At 53.5% G+C, this 18,076-nt stretch overlaps 1 protein-coding gene across 3 annotated transcripts in view; it reads right to left on the reverse strand.

Annotated features, from left to right (window-relative positions):
- Positions 1–901: 901 nt before the first annotated feature.
- RXRA (retinoid X receptor alpha) overlaps positions 902–18,076 on the reverse strand; it is a 97,212-nt gene continuing 80,037 nt past the window's right edge. The window contains exons 5-10 of one of the 3 annotated variants that reach the window (XM_053996432.1): positions 15,353–15,522; positions 10,937–11,066; positions 7,567–7,699; positions 6,439–6,530; positions 4,775–4,880; positions 902–1,611 (exon numbers count right to left, since the gene is read on the reverse strand). In XM_053996432.1, coding sequence (XP_053852407.1) covers positions 1,464–1,611; positions 4,775–4,880; positions 6,439–6,530; positions 7,567–7,699; positions 10,937–11,066; positions 15,353–15,522 — 779 coding nt within the window. In that variant the 3' untranslated portion in view covers positions 902–1,463. Of the gene's footprint in view, positions 1,612–4,774; positions 4,881–6,438; positions 6,531–6,596; positions 6,820–6,913; positions 7,139–7,566; positions 7,700–10,936; positions 11,067–15,352; positions 15,523–18,076 lie in introns of those variants that run through there. The other 2 variants (XM_053996433.1, XR_008440258.1) reach the window with 2 other exon arrangements.

Consider the following 18,076-nt stretch of genomic DNA (forward strand, 5'->3'; position numbering starts at 1 on the left):
GGGGAGCAAGAGGATCTTTGGGACCTCATCCTTTGCTTTTTAAAGCACAGAGCACGTGGAAGTGGTGGGGAAGCCCTTGGCCACAGGCACCTCTTTCTCAGGGGGAAAACCTTTCCCAACATCCCTCATCATTCCCTCTGCTTTGTTTTTCTCTCCAACTCGTGTTTTTGGTGGGGCACTGGAGACACCTGATGAGGAGGGGGTGAAGGGGGATCTCTCCCTTGCTGACCTCTGGCCACACACTCCTGGGGGAATCCCATCCCATGGTGGGGGGGGCACATTCCTGTCCCCAAAACCCTGTCCAGCTCCCCGCTGTCACACCAAGACTCAAGGAAAGGGTTGTGCAAAAGCCAAGGTGCTTTTGGTGCTCTCAGAATCCCGGAGAGGACAGGGGTGATGGTGCTGCCACATCCCCCACCCAGCCCGGCCCTCCCAGCCCCCACGGGGGAGACCCAGGGGAGGGGGAGCCCTGTTCTTGCTTCACCACTAATTAACAGCTGCAATTAAGCAGCCTGGCCGAGCACTCCCACTAATTGTTGCCTTGCAGTGTTTTGCAGGGCTGAAAGAACAGGAGCAGCCTCCTGGGTGAGCCAAAACCCCAGAGTGGGGTCACGGTGGGATGTACTGGGGCAGCACTGGGATGTACTGGGGCAGCACTGGGATGTACTGGGATGCCCTGCTGAGGGCAGGGGTCCCAGCAAGCCCCCAGGATCTGGGGAAGGGCCACGGGGAGTCCCTGGCAGCCTTAAAGCAAGCGCTGCAGCTGGCTCAGTCCACACCTTTGGGGTGGGCAGCGATGCCCGGGCACCCTCTGGGGTGGCCAAAGGGCCTTCCCTGTGTGTTCTGGGATTCAGCTCAATCCCAAACCCTCTGGAAGAGGAAGGAGAAGGCTCTGTGCAGCCACGGGTGACTCATTCAGGGGGCACCGCCTCTCCCTCCGCAGAGTAACTACCGAGACTACTAAGAATAGTTAAAAACCAAAAATAGAAATTTTTTTTCTTTTTTTTTTCTTTTTTTTTTTTGTCTTCTTCTTCTCTTTTTTCAAAAACTCCATCCTCTGAAAATAGCCCAGCTGCAATCTGGCAAGAGTCCAACCACTCCCCCTCAGGCTTGTCCAAACCCCACTGCCCCGAGGGCTGGCACCGTCCTTGTCCCCAGGGGAGGGCTGGGGGTGACACCAGCCCGTGGTGGCTCATCCCAAACCTCATGGCACGGCGGGGGTTGGCAAAGCTCTCTCCGCTCCCACTTCTCTACGGGTAGCACAGGGAACCAGCGAGCAGGTCTGGAGACGCAGCAGTGACAGCGAACGGACAGGGGGGGCAGGCGACGAGGAGGCCGGGGGTCCCCCGGAGCAGACGGTGCCTGCGGCGCTGGGGGCAGCAGGGAGGGACGGGCTGAGGCCGAGGAAAGCAGAGGAAAGCCCCCGAGGGAGCCGGGCGAGGGACTGACCCAGCGGAGGTCTCTTAAGTCATTTGGTGCGGCGCTTCCAGCATTTCCATCAAGAAGGTGTCGATGGGCGTGTCGCCTATTAGCTTGAAGAAGAAGAGGTGCTCCAGGCATTTGAGGCCGATGGATCGCAGGGCTGGGAGGCGGAGCAGGAGCTTGGCAAACCTGGGGAAAGGGAGACACGGCACGGTCAGACATCCCCCAGGTGCAGCCCCGCTTCTGCCCCGGCCCCCCAAGTTTGGAGTCAAAGAGTTCTTGCTACCAAATCGTGGGGCTGGCACCCAGAGCCGTGCAGGGAAATCATGAATTGTGGCCCAGCCTCGGAGATCAGGCAGCCACGGGGAGATTCACATCAAACACGTGCTGGGAACGGAGCTGAAAGAGTGAAACAAGAAAGGAAAGGGCAGCCCTGGACCGGGGGGCACCCCGAGATGCTCCTGGGGTCCCTGTGCTGCAGCCATCGGGAGGAGGCACCCCGGGATCAGCCTTGGCACTGGCAGTGCTGCAAGCAGCAGCAGCAGCTCAAGTTTTGGTCAGGGAAAAGGGCAAACAGCTGGGAAGGGGCTGGAGGAGATGCCCAGTGGGGTGAGCTGGCACTTGGGCTGGGTGATGCCCCTTTTCCTGCAGGCTCTGGGCACTCCTGAGCAGCCCCACCAGTCCTCACTGGGGTTTGACCATGCCCAGCTGAGCCCCGGGGCTGCTGGCCAGGCAGGGGACACCAGGGGCCCAGCCAGGGGTGACACAGGAGCTGGGAGGGAGCACTGCAAACCAGGAGTGCTCCCCTTTTCCCAGGGCTCTGAGGAGGGCAAAAAAAAAAAACCTTTCCCCACACCCTGCCCTGCCTGGAGCAGATGGTTTCAGGCCACACGAGGCAGGAGGGCTGGGGAGAGCTGGCAGCTCTGGGGCCAGGATGGCAATGAGCCATCCACAGCCATCCTCACCAGGGAAAAGCTGCTGGCTGACAAGAAGCTGTTGGAGCCAGGAGAAAGCCACCACCTCCTGCAAGAGAGCCTTGGAGCGCCCCAGGTGCCACTGGATGTCACCTCCTTGTGTGAGTGCTCCCAACCCAGGGAAAAAGCCCTTCAATGGCCACAGCAGGGTTATCTATCAGCTTTTCCTGCTGCAAAATCAGGGCTTGAACAGCAGCAAAGGGCCAGGGGGAATGGGAGCTTGCAGAAAACACACACAGAGACATGCACAAGCACACAGATATTCTATGTGCATGCACAGTTCCCTCTCCCTGTTTTTTTTTTAATTATTTTTTTTTTTTTCTGCTGAGCTGGCGAGAATGGTGGGAGCAGAGCCAGGAAAAACAAATCAGTCCTACCATCCCATTCAGGAAGTTTCACTTTAAACCAAACCAGATGATGGCTCCAGCCCTCGGATATGTTTAACTGTGAGATAACCAGCCCAGAGCACAATGTGCCAGGGCTGGGAGGGGAGAAAAGAGCCCTGATTCCTAAATCCCTGAGGCACCCAGCTCTCCTTGGGGCTGCACAGGGGGAGCAGGGCTGGGCTTTTCCTGGGAATGCCTCTCTGTGCAGAAAAATTCCCTTTTGGTGTTTACAGGGTGCTCCCAAGCTGCTTCTGGGTGGGGATTTGGGGCACCTGAAAAGGTGGGGATTCCAGAAATCCCACAGCACGGAGCAGGGGAAGGTCCCAGACGTGGCTCAGCCACAGGCAGAACTTGTTTGCAGCCCCAGCTGGTGAGCACACTGTGCCAGCAAGATGTCCAGAGTTCCAGAGAACTTTGGGGAGCTCTTGTGCAACCCCAGCCCTCCCAGCCCACGGGTTCACCCTCCTGAGGCACGTCCTGGGATGGGGCCAGCACTGCCCTGCACCACTGAGGTGTGCAGGGCCCAGGCACAGCTCTCAGGACATCCCTGAGCGTGCAGAACCTCTCGGGTCTGCACCAAGGATGGGTGTGAACACCACACAAGAAGGTTCCCAGCCCAAGGTCACTCAAAGCCAGTGAGAGATGAAATTGCAGAGCCCCTGGCGCAGCTTCTGGGCTTCAAACACTCCCTCAAACACCAGTGAGCACTGAGGCAGAGCCCTGGGGAACTGCTGTGGGCTGGTGGCTGTGTCTGTGCTGCCAGGCAGGGTGGCTTGGTGGGGCTTTGGGGAGTGGGGCTGTCCCTGTGCCACCCCCTGTGCGTGCCAGGGCTGCAGATCCTGCACAGTGTGCAAAGAGCTCACCCCACCAAGGGAATAATCCAGAAGAGCTGCTGGCCCTGATTCCCAAGGCAGCTCTCCTGGTACCAGGAACAGCTCTTCTGCAACACCACAACTGCCAAAGTCCAGGGTCTGGCTCTGGATTTGCTCCAGAAATGCAATTTAATGAAGTCTTCTGGACGAGGAGGCAGCATGGGTGCACACAAACCCCCTGGGAGAGGAGAGGTGACAGCCCTGCTCCTTGCCCTGTGCTCATCCCTCAATCCCCCTGCTCACCACAAGCCAAACACACCCCATGGCACCCTCATCCCCACTCTGCCTGCCTCAAACCAACCAGAAATCCCTTCACAACACACCTCTCTTCATCTGCCAGCACTCTGGGACCCAAAGTGGGGGGAAAACCAAATCCAGCATCACTTCTGAGAGCACCCTCTGCCCACTGCACTCCCTGCTGTGAAAGCATCCTTTTCATCTAACCATCCACACAAGGCCAGGAATGCAGGTGAGATGCAAATCCCAGTTGCCTGGGCTGTTTTTCCCCAACATTCATGCACCAGTAGCAGCTTCCAGTGCTTTGCTTGCTTTCTCAAGAAGCTGTCAGGAACTTAACTGGCAGCTGCCAGCTCCAGGCTCTAACTGGGAAAATGCGCCCACTCAGCTCCGGAGCCGTCCAGGAACACATTCCTAATCCCCCCTCCCATTCCCAGCTGGACTGGGGGAGGCAGGGAGGGGAGAAAAAGAGCATCAATTGAGGCTTTCACTTCCCAGCAATGATGCTCATCTGCCACCGAAAATTAACTCCATGTGAGTCCTATTTTTGCTGCGGTTTCGCTGGCCGTGGTTTCCAAAGGGGAAATGATACCCCCTTCCCACATGTGCTCATCCCACTGCTGGGGCTGTGGGAGCTGGAGCTCCTCAGCTCTGCCCACCTTGCTGGATTTCCTGGCAAGGGAATAAAGAGCTCTGTGCGCTGCACAGGGGAGGTTTTTTAGGGATGCTCACAGCTGGAGCGGGTAGAAATGAGGGGTTTGTCCGCAGGGAATCACTGGGAAAGGAGAGCCCAGAGCAGAGAGGGGACCCTGGGAGCTGCAGCACCCATTGCAGGGGGTTTGCAGAGGGGCAGGGTGCAGGAGGAGGGGCACAGGGAGCTCACCTGCCGGGCTGGTCGGGGTATTTGTGTTTGCAGTAAGCCTCTAGCGACGCGTACACCTTCTCCCGCAGCGCCTCCACCTCCGCCGGGTTCGACAGGCCCTTGGAGTCTGAAAGGCAGCACAAAAACCATCAGCCAAACACCTCCAGGCTTCCCAGGCAGGCAGGAAGCCCTCTGTGCACTCCCTCCATCTCTTGCAGCCCCACCAAAGTGTGGCTGCAAGCTCTGAGCTCCAGGGATTTGGGGAGCACTCAAACGTTTACCCCACGATCACAGATTTTCCCTCAACCTCATATCCCAGCCCCAAATGTTTTGGCTCATTCCAGTGGTCCCAGACCCTCATTTTAAAGGGTTTCATTCCCACTCCAGCCCTGGGCTCGTGGGATTTCTCCCTCCAGCACTGTGGTGGGGCTGAAGGAGAAGCCCCTGCTCTGGCACAGCCCCCAGGACAGGACACAGTGAGGATCTGTTTTTAGCAGGGTGAAAGGGACAGTGTAGAAATCGATATCCCCAAGCACATGTGCCACAGGAACCTCTCCAGATTCCCCTTCTTTGACCATATACAGCTAATCCCAAATTACAGACAATAAATTACTGCTGATTACAAGGAGGGGAAGGGACTAAAAAAAAAAAAAACCCAAACTGGTCAAGAAGAAAAACAAATGCAAGAAACTGTAATAAACCCTGCTGGAACAGCCTGGCCTGGCTGTGGTGGGAAAATCCAGGCAAGGAGCTGTGCTTGGGCACAAACTGTGCTCTGGGAGGGCAGGGTGGTGGTGGATGGGGAGATTTGTCCTTGGCTGCCATCTGGTTCTGCTCTGATCCACTCTGAAATCCAGAGATCCCCCCCAGAGAGCTGTGCAGGCTGGCTCCTGCTGCACAGGGATTTGCTCCCTGGAATGCTGGAGAAAATCCCTGGCACTGAAACTTCTTCTTCCCTTGGGCAGCTGGGGCTCAGAGGGAAAAGGGAGCAGCATGACCCTCCCAGAGTCTGTGAAACTGTGGTCAAAAATGGAAGGTTTTGTGTGTTTTATGAGCACATTTCACGTCTTTCAGCCTCTCCAGGTCTGCAAAGGGCTTTTCCTGAAACGCAGGTAATAAAAGCCCTTGGATGGTGAGGTTGGGAAGCAGAGACAATTATCTCCATGCTCTGGTGTTGCTCTGATCCATATTTTTCTCTTCAACAACATCTAGATTCCACTTTGTTCCAGTTCAGGGACAATTCCCTCAAGCACCTGAACTTTCTTTTCACAGTCACTCTAAAAGGGGGAGAGCTGACAGGACAATGAGGAATGGCTGTAAACTGAACAAGAGTAGGCTTAGATTGGATTTTGGGAAGAAATCCTTCCCTGTGAGGGTGGGCAGGCCCTGGCACAGGGTGTCCAGAGAAGCTGTGGCTGCCCCTGGATCCATGAAGTGTCCAAGGCCAGGCTGGATGGAGCTTGGAGCAACCTGGGACAGTGCAAAGTCCCTGCAAAGGTTTGGAACAAGATGAGCTTTAAGATCCTTTCCAAACCAAACCAACTTTCACCCCTGCCTCCCTTCCTGCCCTATGGCATCTGGGTGCCCTCTGCTATTTCCAACAGGGCTTTTTGGGGGAACAAAAGGAGCCAAAAGGGACAGAAGAGCAGCCAAGAGGGGCCAGGAGAGCAGAGCCAGGCACGTACCGGGGTTGAAGAGGACGATGGCTCGCAGGCAGCCCAGCTCTGTCTTGTCCATCAGCATGTCCCGCATTTTGGACACCAGTTCTGTCAGTACTCTGCAAAAGGACAGAGAAAGCACAGAGTCAGCATGAAAGGGAAAAAAAAAAAAAAAAAAAAAAAGGAAATGAAAAGCCCCAGGTGTCAGAGCCAGAGCGAGAAGCTCCGGTCACATTTAACGAACTTGGGGATGGTGCTGGCCTGTACCAGCTGAGGATGTGGCCTCATTTTCCTCCTCCATCAAAAATAGCTCATTAGGAACATCAATAGTTCCTGTGAGATACAACAGGGACCATAAAAACCGCCTTCATCCATTCACCGAGAGGCTCTGGCACCTGAGAAAGCCGCCTAAAAATAAAAAATAACAATAAAAACCCACCCCAACAGGTATCTAAAAGTAATTTCCTCTGCCGGTAATTTTTATTGCTCCCTTTGCTCTTACTGAAGGTGTCGGTCTTGAAGTATTTTCCACTGATTGCCCAGTTTTTCATGTTAGATCCTGCAGCAAAGTCATGATCTTGCACTTATGACCTCACAGGAACAAATGATGTCACCCAGGTCCGAAGAACAATTTCCTCACAGAGCAGAGCAGCAAAGGTGATTTGGTTTCAACTCAAGATGAGTCTCAGGGAGAGAAATCAGCATTTCAGCAGCGTCTGGAGTCACGCTGTGGGTCAAACACCCTGTAAGCCTGGCTTTAAAACACCTTCCCAAAGGCTGAGATTAAAGAGCCCTCAGGACACGCCTGTGGAACCTGCTGAGCATCGCCGGGGCCTTTTCATTGTGCAAATAAAATCAAGTCTTGGTCCAATTAAAGATGAAAAGGAACAAAGGAGTGGCCTCCTCGTAATGTTAGAAGGCATCTGGACCCCATGAAAGGGGCTTTGATTTGCACTGGGCACTCCTCCCTGCTTGGGGCCGTTGGGTTTTTGGGTGAGTTTCAGCGGAGGGGTTTTCTGCGTGTGTGTTCGCGGGATGGACTCCCTCATCCCGGGCTCCTTCAGGAAGGAAGGGAGGCAGTTTGGGGTGCAGACAGGGATGGGGGTGTCCAGGCACGGTGCTTTGATGGAACCCCAGCCCTCCATCCCTGCCCACCTGTCGAAGATGGCCCCGACGCCGGCGCTGTGCGCGCTGTTCCGGTGCACGTGCAGCCCCGTGGCCAGCAGGATCCCGTCCTTCACGGCTATGGAGCGGTGGGAGAAGGAGGCAATTAGGAGCTCGTTCCACCCTGGGGAGGAGAAAACCAGCGAGGCTGCAGGTTAGGGCCATGGGATCCTCAGGAAGTTTGGGATTCGGTGAGGTCACCTGTCTTAACAGCAGGAGGAAACCGCCTTGGGTGCAGGAACGTGGCTGGATGTGGGAAAGGAAGGGGGAGCCAGCTTTTTCTTGGATGTCAGGGAAGGAAAAAAACCATCAGGAACCCAATGCACTAAAAATAAAGCTAATAAGGGGAGCAGTTTCCTCTATAAACCGTGCAGACACTGAGCAAACAGCTCTGCCTGAAGCTCCTCGTGGGTGTGGAGCCCTGAGCTCCCCTCAGCCTCCCAGCAGCTCCAGCCCTATCAGCACTTGCTATCAGCTCATCAGGCTCCTCCTCAGGCCACAGAAGTTCACTCACCAGCCCTGAGCCCTGTAAAAGGGACCATGAAATCTCTGGCTTTCTATGTGGGTTTGCTGCTCCTGCCATGAAAACACTGGGAGGGATTGGGGCTGCTCTCTGCACAGTCCCACGTCTGTGAAAGCTTCCACAGCTGCCTGGAAAACAGATTTTAGTCTTATCAGCTGCTTTGGGATATAGGAATGACATCCTCTGAGCCCAGACCTACAGGGAAGGGAAGGGAGATGTGACCTCCACACCTTCCAGCTCCCCCTCCCAATCCAACACCTCTTCAACTCCTAAATCCATCACAGGCTGAGCTCAAGAATTCCTGAAACAAAGCTCCAACGAGAGGAAACGCTGCCAAGCTTGAAGGGTGGAAATCTGGGTGACTTCCAGCCAGGAGCAGCATCTTCAGTAAAACAAGATGGGGTCTTCTGAAACACCCCTGGCCTGAACATGTTCTGAAGTTCTGGTCCAGAAACCTCAGGATATTTGGATTTAGGTTTTTTTTTTTTTTTTTCCCAGGCTGGAAAAGGAACACAACAATATCCCTCACCTCTCCTGTCACAAGAACACATCTCACTGCCTGGAATGAACACAAGGCCCATGTGTGCTGTATTTACCTTCTGCTGCAGCCCTGGGTTGTGCCATCAGAAATGTTGACAAGGAATAAAGTTCACTCTTTCCTAAGTGGCCACAGGATGTTTCCACCCCAGCCACGGGAACATTTCTTTGGCTATTTACTGGGTGAGGCCTGGCACTTTCACAGGGATTGCAACACTGTGAAACCTGAGGGGGATGGAGGAGAAGGAGCCTGCAGAAACCCTGCTCCTGGGAGGAAGAGGAACTCCCAGAGGCAGATCCATGGGAATTTGTCACACACAGCCCCACAGCAGCTCCAACCAAAAGGAACCAGAGCTGGCTCTCCACACCCAGCCCAAGCTGGGCTTATTCCAGTGCAGGAGCGCTGGATTCATCAGCATCCTTCCTCTGGATTATTCCCATGTAGAGCTGGGATGTTTCAGCTGAAATGGGGAAGATTTTCCTGCCTTGGCTTTCACCAGAACATCCCCAAAGAGCTGCCAAGACAGAGGCAGGCAGGAAAAATTCACTATAACCACAGGCAGCAGATTGGAATTAGAGACCAACCAAGTCTCCCCTGAGAGTTCTGCATTTCAGCCCAAGCTCTGGAGTGGCAGAGCAGAATTCTGTGACTCCTTTCTCACCAAACAGGGTGGCTGCAGCCTCCAGGGGTGCTCTGGCTCCTCTGGGATGGGGAAGGCACTCTGCCAGAGCAGTGGCCATCCTGTCAATCCATCTCCCTGCCAAGTTTCCCCACCAGCCCTACAAAGCCAGCTGCGGGGATGTAACGCTCAGCATCCTTTGCCAGGCTGAGAAAACATCAGGTTATTCCTGTCTCAGCTTGGAAACAAGAAAACCGGTGGAAAACACGCCTAAAAAGTCAGGTTTCCTTCCCTTCCAAACAGCTCAGAGAGGGGGTGTTTTTAAATGATTCAGGATTTGAGGAAAGCTGCTGCCAGCCCATCCAGCACTGCTCCTCCAGAGCTGTGTGCTCCACTTGTTTTGCCTCCCAGGATGCCTGACTGAGGCTCTTAGCTGGATTTTAGTGCTTCAATATTTCATGGGCAGCTGTTCTCAACAGGCCACTCAATAATGCATCCAGCCACTGCTTTAGAAGACCTGGGGAAGGTTATCTGAGGCCCTGGCAGAGATGTCTGGAGCATGGAGCTCCAGGGAGCTGCTCAGCAGTCTCAGGGTTGGAGCCACCATGAAATTTGGGATGTGATGGGGTTGGCAGCCCCTCTCCTGCTGTGTGGAGTGAGTCACAAACAGAGAACACAGGTCAGGAGTTCTCCAGCTCCAGTTTTAACCAGCTGCCTGCTAAAGAGAGAGGAAAACCTGGAACTCCCATGGTGGGTTTGGGTTCCAGTTCCCATGAGGAAAAGGCAGAGCTTTGTCTGAATTCCGCTCTTTGCAGAAAGCCCTCAAAGATCCCAGGGAAGCAGAGAGGCTTCCCTGCCCGTCCCCTCTCACAAGAGGCTCTAGAAATCCTCTTCAAATCCACACCTGGGATGTTCCACAGGGCCCTGAGCCAGCTCTGGCAAAATCCATGGAGCACCTTCACCCAAGGGCTGCAGGAGCCATCCTGGAAGGGTGCAGGACCTGAGCAAAAGTGTATTTGGGGGAAATAAAAGGAGCTTTCAAAGTACCAAGGACTTCAATGTCCCTGGTTTACAAAGAGCCTCATGTCTCAAACACATCCTTCCCGAGCTCTCCTCCTGGTTTCTTGCCCTCTACGAGCTTTGTACAGCAGCAGGAGCTTGAATTCACTCAACAGGGGAAGACCCTTCCTACAGCCAACTGCTTCCACCTCCCAAATCCTGCTCCTGCAGCCCCCTCCTGCACAAGGAAATTTAAAATAAGCCCTGAGAGTTCTATTTTCATCTTGGTGGGTGGGAGAAGAAGTGAGATGTACTTTTTCTCTCCTTTCTGGTTTTAATTATGATCAAACATTTCAGTTTGATGAAAATTTCATGGGCGCCTGAGCCCGCTTGGTCTTTCAAGCCTCAGTTTGGGAGGAAGGCAGAGTTTAACTCCTTTGGTTTAAGTCACCCAGCACCCATCTCTGCGTTCCTCATGGATCAGAGATGAAGCTGGGCCATTTTAGATCCAATTCACCAACACATCCCAGGGAAGGCTTTCAAAGTCCTACTTAAAAACCAAACGATCAGAGCCTATCAAGAATCGATGAAAGATTTTCAAGCTGCCAGGAGCTAAATCGGAGGGTACAGCCTGTCCCAGGGGACACGCAGCACTGCCCACGTGGGGACAGATGTCACTCACCTGCTCTGAGCAAGATGACCTGGTCATCCAGGGGCAGCTCGGAGAAGTGGGGGATCCTCTTGGCCCACTCCACCAGGGTGAAGAGCTGTTTGTCTGCTGCCTGGCAGATGTTTGTCACCGGGTCATTGGGCTGCCAAAAAATAAAATAAAAAATAAATTAAAAAAAAAGAGATGGAAAAGCTTAAGCAGAGTGAGGAAAAGAGAGGCTGGAGGAGCAGCCTGCCTGCCATCCCTGAGGTGGGTGTTATCACTCACAGGCAAAGGAAGTGATTTGGCTGCTCCACCACAAGGGTTGTAATAGTTTTTAGCAAGCCCCAGCATGGGAATTGGGAGTGCTGAGACATCCATCACCCTGACTGATGAAGCCAAGCAGCTCCAGCCTGGGGAAGGGCAGACTCCAGCATCTCCCAGCTCCATAAACCAGCACCAGAGGGGGCATTACAGGAAAAAAAGAAGAAGAAAAAAAAAAAAAAAAAAAAGAGAAAACCCCTTTCCTTTGAAATATTATCCAGTAACAGAAACCATCTGCTCTCAAGGAGGACAGTCAGCCTAAACACACCAAATCCCTGTTTAAAGGAACTGCTCACAGCTCAAGTGGATTTGTGATTAGGAACTGGAAGAGCCTGTTTAACCCTGGGGAAGGCTGAGCTCGCTGATCCAAGTGTGTCTGTAGGGTTTACCTCTCTGGACGGGGATGTATGAGCCCTTCCCACCTCCCACTGTAATCCCTGCTGATATCCAGCAGCTTGCATTGTACAATTAGCTTCTCTCCATGCCCTTAAAAGAGCAGTTTCCAAACTGGAGGAGAAGTGTTTACTTCAGCTCTGGCTTGCAGGGGGAAGGGCAGACACGAATGTCAGTGTAACCTGTGGCACGGCCCCCTCCCAGGCTGGGGCCACACTGCCAAGTCACCCTCGTGCCCCTCAGAGCCTGGCCCCACACCCCCGCCAGCAAACCCAAAGCTCTGTGCCTCGGTGGCCAACATCTCCCATTCTCCAGGCTTAAAATAGCCAGGATCTGGCAAGCTCAGGGCACCTGCCTTGGAAGGATCTCCACCTGTCGCGTGCGGAGATGGATGGGCACAGGCTGGCACCGGGCACCGCACGGGGATGTGCCCCCCTTGTCCCACCGCCCTCCAGCAGCTGCCCCAGGGCTGCAAGGGCAGGGCAGTCTCACTGCCAGGGAGCTGGGGCTCTTCCCTGAGGAAGGAGAGGTGAGCAGGGCCTGGGCTTTTCCTGGGAGAAGGAGATCAGATGGGATTTCCCTGGGACAAGGGGAAAAGCCAGAAGTGCCCAGGAGGAGGAGCTTTGCAGGGCTCAGGGTTTCACTGGAAGCACTGGGAATGCTACATTCAGAGGCAGCAAGGGGGAGAAGGGACACCAGAGGTGTCATCCCTGACCCCAGGATATCCCAGTTTGCTCGGCCAGGTGGAGAATCCTGGCATCCAGGTGAGGTGGGATGGGGATCATGAACTGTGCTCCAGCAGAAGCCATAACTGCAGCAACAAGGGCCTGCAGGGCCCCACAAAAGGGATAATTTAGGTAAATTAGATGTTTTTGCTAAAGCTTTCATCAAGGCTGGCTCCCGGGCAGGGGCTCCAGGTTCCCCATCTGTGGGCAGCACAAGCTGTCCCCAAGCTCTGCTGCTCCAAAGCCTCATCCTCGGCTTCAGTTCCACCTCAGATGGCAATTCCTGGAACCACCACGGCTCTTCCTGGCAGAACCTGATCACTGGAGCATGAGAAGCAGCTGGAAGTGTCCAGAGGGCCCTGCCTGGCTCCAGGAAGGGAATGGCAGTGCTGGAAACCCTCCCTGTGCACGGAAAGCGAATCCCCTCCTGCAGCAAATAGCAAGGGCACGGTGCCAGGGCGTGACAGAGCCAAAGGGCACCTGATCCTCCTGGAAAACCGCAGCTTGGAGGCATCTTCCAGAAAATGGTGACTTGAAACCAGGCCTTCAAAGGCCAGTCAAAACCTCATGGGGAGGAGCTCTCAGTTACAGGCTTTGCCTTCTGGCCAGGAGCCTGTCCCAGGCCGTGCTTGCAGGGCAGGAGCCCAAATTCCCAAGGCATGGGGCAGAGGCAAAGCCACCCCCTGGGACAGGGACATGGCACAAGGGGACAGCCACAGACACGAGAGCGTGGAGTGGCAGGACAAGGGGGAATGGATCTGAACTAAAAGAGTGGGGTTAGAGCAGATATTAGGGAAAAATTCTTCCCTGGGAGGGTGGGGAGGCCCTGGCACAGGGTGCCCAGAGAAGCTGTGGCTGCTCCATCCCTGGAAGAATTCAAGGCCAGGCTGGATGGAGCTTGGAGAACCTGGGACAGTGGAAGGTGCTTGTAAGATGATTTTAAGGTCCCTTCTAACCAATTCTATGTGGGAGACAAGGGTGCTAATCCCTAAATCACCCTGCCACCCCCATCCCAGCCTGGCACAGCCAGCTGGAAATGTCCCTGCAGGTCACCAGCCTGAGGTGCAGAAGCACAAATCAAAGCACCCAACACACGAGGCCAACAGCAAACAGCTCATGTTCTCCCTGTGTTTATCAGGGCCTGGATTTGTCTGCCTTTCCATCACCTGGGCTCTGGGGAAGGGCAGCAGCTCCTCTGTCTTCCCTCTCCTCATCCCGTGGTGGCCTCGTCACCGGGAGCTGCTGATCTCATCCATCTGCTAAACCTGCTACAAATGTCACCTCGTGCTTGACAATAATAGGGCATTTCAACAAGCCTCCTGCTTCTATTTAGATGCAACACACATCCTTGTTCACAGTAATGCGTGTTGAATTATGCAGGAACCGGCTTTCAATTTGAGGAGACGCAGTGCCAGACGAAGCCATTTATTTCAGCTCCCTCTCTGGGGTTTGTTTTCAAGTCAGCACAGGGCTGGCTCCAGCTCCCCTGAAGGATTTTTGATGCTGAGAGCAGTCAGAGCCTCTCTGAGCCCCTCACTAACTCCTCCAAAAAAAGCTCTCGTGGGGATGGGATGCTCCTCTTGAATGCAGGTGAGGGTTTGTACCTGATTCTCTGCCTGATCCTGGAGAGTTTCACTGAGGGATTGGCTCTGTCCATACCACGAAGCCTTGAATATCCAAGAGCCACCTAAGGAATGCTAGGAAAAGCTGTCTTTGCAAAAAGAGCATCCCCAAAAAGCCAATTAGACATGTCCTGACTCCCAGATCCCTCACAGAATTCTGCTGGAAGTGACCCTAAAGATGCTCTATTTCCAACCCCCTGCCATGGGAAGGGATTTCTCACTCAAACCCTCCAAGCCTCATATAAAGAGAGAGATAAAAGTATTGTTGGAACAGAAAATAAACACTGCAGAGTCCTTGCACTTGTTCAGAATAGCTGCATTCCATCAGCTGAGCCTCACAGCCACCCAGCAGGAACTGCACAGGGATATTTCAGTGCATAAGCCTGCTCCTCTCCTGGCTCAGCCAGCTCAAATGTTGGCAGAGTTCAAACTCTGAGTCCCTCAAAGGACTTTGTAGCAACCAAGAGATGCCCCCACTGCAGCCTCAGCTGCTGTTTTTCAGAGGAATTTCTCCATTCCCACTGCTTACACAGAAAAAGGGGCCATGGAGGAGTGGGGACTGCACCCTAAATACTGCCTGGGCTGCAGAGGGTCCGTCCTGGAAATGGAATTTCAGAGGAGGGTTTGGCTCTCACATTAGGAGGTTGCTGCTTTGCAGGGAGATTCATCCCTTTTGATAAGGGAATATCATAAGAAGGGGCCCCAAACACTTCCCCTCAATCTCCACAGAATCCCAGGCTGGTTTGGGTTGGAAGGGATCTCAGGACCCTCTCATTGCAACCCCCTGCCATGGGCAGGGACACCTTCCACCAGCCCAGGCTGCTCCTGTCCCATTTCCCTGTCATCCCTCTCTTGTGCACACAACATCCTGGTACAGCCCTGATGCCCCAAGCAGGCCTGGTTATAATGCGAGTTTCTAACTGGGAAAAGAACTTGAAAGCCAACTCATAGGCAAAATTTCTCCAGGTTTTCTCTCCTCAGAGCCAAGCAGCTGCATAATTCTGCACCTGAGATGTCACACCCTCATTCTCCAGCTCTTATCTCTCTGCACTTCAGCCACACAGGTCTGTTTATTGCCTTGATTGGACCCTGAGCTCTTCAGAACAGTGTCTTCCTGCCTTTTAGCACTGAGGGCTGTAATTTACAATAAAACCTTCTCTGTGAGCTGTTTTAGTTACTCCTTACAGCACCTCTCACTTCCCTGTGGCTGTGGGACAGAAGACACCAAACGCTGGTGGCTGCTGGCTCCGCTCTCCCGCTGCTGAGCTGACTCACAGAGCCTACAGCAGAGCCAAGAATTGCATTTATTTTTTTTTCCCCACATAGGACAACCCCTCTCTGTCCTCACGGTCACTCCTGACGTCCCCAAGGCTGAGGTGCCTCACCGAGCTGGGGGTCAGGCCCATGTTTGCCTCGATGTACGTCTCCGTCTTTGGCTCCACGGCGAGCTCAGCCTCCAGGATCTTCTCCACGGGCATGTCCTCGTTGGCGCTGCTCGTGGACTCCACCTCGTTCTCGTTGCGGTCCTTCCCCCGCTGCCTCTCCTCCTGCACGGCTGCGAGGGACAGAGGGGCAGTGGCACAGTCAGACTGGGACAGGTGAGCAGCGTGATTGTCACCGGTGAGCCAGGAACGGGTAAGTGACACAGACTCCAGGTCAGAAGGCTAAAGAGGCTGGCAGCCCCCAGTTTGTTGGAACCCCTTCTTTTATACACTCAGCCAGGCCTGATTGGTCATTTAATCAATACATTTAACATGACTGGCTAATTAAGAAGACACCCTTCAGTAAACATGAGGAAAACAACTTATTACAAAAACCACCTGCAGATGGTTTGCCATTTGTTTACCATTCTTTCTCTCTGCCTCCCTAAAACTTCCCAGACCAACTCATGGGAAAGCTTATCTGGCTTTCTCACTCTCTGACCAGACTGTCATCTCCACAGTGTGATGGCTGACACTCACAATTAAAAGGCAAATATCATGTACATATTTAAGAGAAGTTTTATAGGTTTACAGTTATGTTTTACCTCCTTTGTGTTGTTATCAGGGGGTGGCCTGGGTTTGGGACATCTGGGAGAGTTGGCAACAGCTGACCTCCAATCAAGATTTAAGGAAGTGATCTCCACCACTGGACAGTGAAGAAGGAGTCAATGGACAGAATTTTGGAGGAGCTAAAGGGTTAAAAGGCCAAACCTCCATTGTGTGGATGAGCACATGGTGGGAAAAATCCTCTGCTCCCAGCACCATAATATTTTATCTATTCAGCCTTCTGTTGTATTCTTTTATAAGGCTTTAACAAACCTTTTAAGGTTTTTGGGAGTAGCATTTCTCACAGTGTCACCCCCAGGCCCCACAGGTGGCCATGAAACCCCAAAGCATCCTGCAGGATCACCCCCCTCTGATATCTGCTCCCACTGTGGCCAGACTGGGATATCCCAGGGAATGTGAGGTTTGGGGAAGGCAGGGAGCAGCCCCAGCCTGGGAAATCAGCTTTGTGTGTGCTCCCCAGGGATGATCCTGCTTGGACAGGGCCTCTGCTGGGAAAGCCCCTTCTCTGCAGAGGGACAGGCCCTGGAAATAAAAATAAATGATGGAAAGCACCACAAAGGAAGCCACACTTCGAGTCGCTGCGGGAGAGGGAACGGGGTGAAGGGATAGAATCAGGGAATCCTAAAGAAAAGAGTCAGGTCAGTTTAAAGCAGAAATCCCAAGTTCAGCCACCTCTGAGGCTGGCAGTGCTGAATTTCCCTGGAGGCCACGCCGTGCCCCTCTCCAGCTCCCTGGCCCAGCTCCCGTGGGACAGGAGCTCCATGCAAACCTCCATCCTGCCTTGGCTTGGGGCAAGCCCCAGACAGACAGGAGAGACCTGTCCCAAATCCTGTGGGGTGGGAATGATCTCGCCAGCAGCCTGTCACATGCTGATGAATTATCTCTGAGCAGCTCAGAGATGAGAAACACTTACTAGATGCTAATAACATTATTATTAGTAGTAATGACCTCCCTTGGAAACCTGCACACGCTTTTCCTACACCTGGAAGGCAGCTTTGTGCACTTGCAGTGGGAACGCTCTCCATCACCTTGTCACAGACCCTAAATCCCACACTTTTCTGTTTCCCACATTTTAGCCCACTCTGCTCCAGAACAGCCCAAGCATCTCTGGCCGTGAGGCACAACCCTCCAAACTCACCCAGCTCTTTGCTGAGGCACTCCATTAACGTCAAAACGCTGCTATTTATCGACAATTACCCCAGCACTCCCTCCCTGCTGCATCTGAAGCAGGTTATGGGATGTTCAGGCAGGGCAGCAGGGGCACAGGTGTTGTTTGGGGGAAACCAGAGCTGTCAGTGGGACCAGCTCTATGCCAAGTGCAAAACCAAAACATAAAATTTGAAACTCCAGGAAAATAATAAAATAAAATAAAATATAAAATAATAAACCCCAGGAAATTGAGACACAGGCTACAGGAGCCCTCTCTGGCTGTTGATCCCATTAACCCAGCTCCCAGGCTCCCCCCCTTCCCTCAGCGTTGCTGTTTGCTGCACGTCAACAGAGCTCAGACTGTTCCATGTGAAAGCTGTTATGCAAAAAGGCAAGAGGTTCCCTTCTGCAAACTTCTCTGGGCCCACCAACGTTGTCTGCTGGGCTGCCAGAGCCAGGTAAACTCAGATTTGTCTCGTGGCTTTTATCCATCTGGCATGGATTCTTCTTCTTTTTCAAGCCATCATAAAACCCTGCTTCAGTTTCACCCCTCCAACCCCTCTCCTCCTTCTCCAAGCCTCAGAAAGAGGGAAGTTTTTGCTTAATGCCAAGTCTTCCTCAGCAGCACAGATGCACCAAGATTCCTCTGGGCACATTAGAGGAGATGAAACACCTACTAAATAACACGAAAGCCTGAGAGAAAGGCAAAGCCTCAACAAATGGGATCTTATAAAAAGACTTAAATGCCAAAGTGCCGGTGGAGATTGGCAGCAGCTCTCAAAGATGAAGGCCCAAAATTGGGACCACTGGGGTCACTCCACCATGGTGTTAACCCCAAAAACACATCCTCGTGCTGGACACTGGGATTTGTGGCAAAGCATTGCAGAGGGCTGGGCAGACAGGGGCTACTTA

The sequence above is a fragment of the Vidua macroura genome, chromosome 21 (genome assembly GCF_024509145.1).
Source record: "Vidua macroura isolate BioBank_ID:100142 chromosome 21, ASM2450914v1, whole genome shotgun sequence".
Classification (NCBI taxonomy): Eukaryota; Metazoa; Chordata; class Aves; order Passeriformes; family Viduidae; genus Vidua; species Vidua macroura.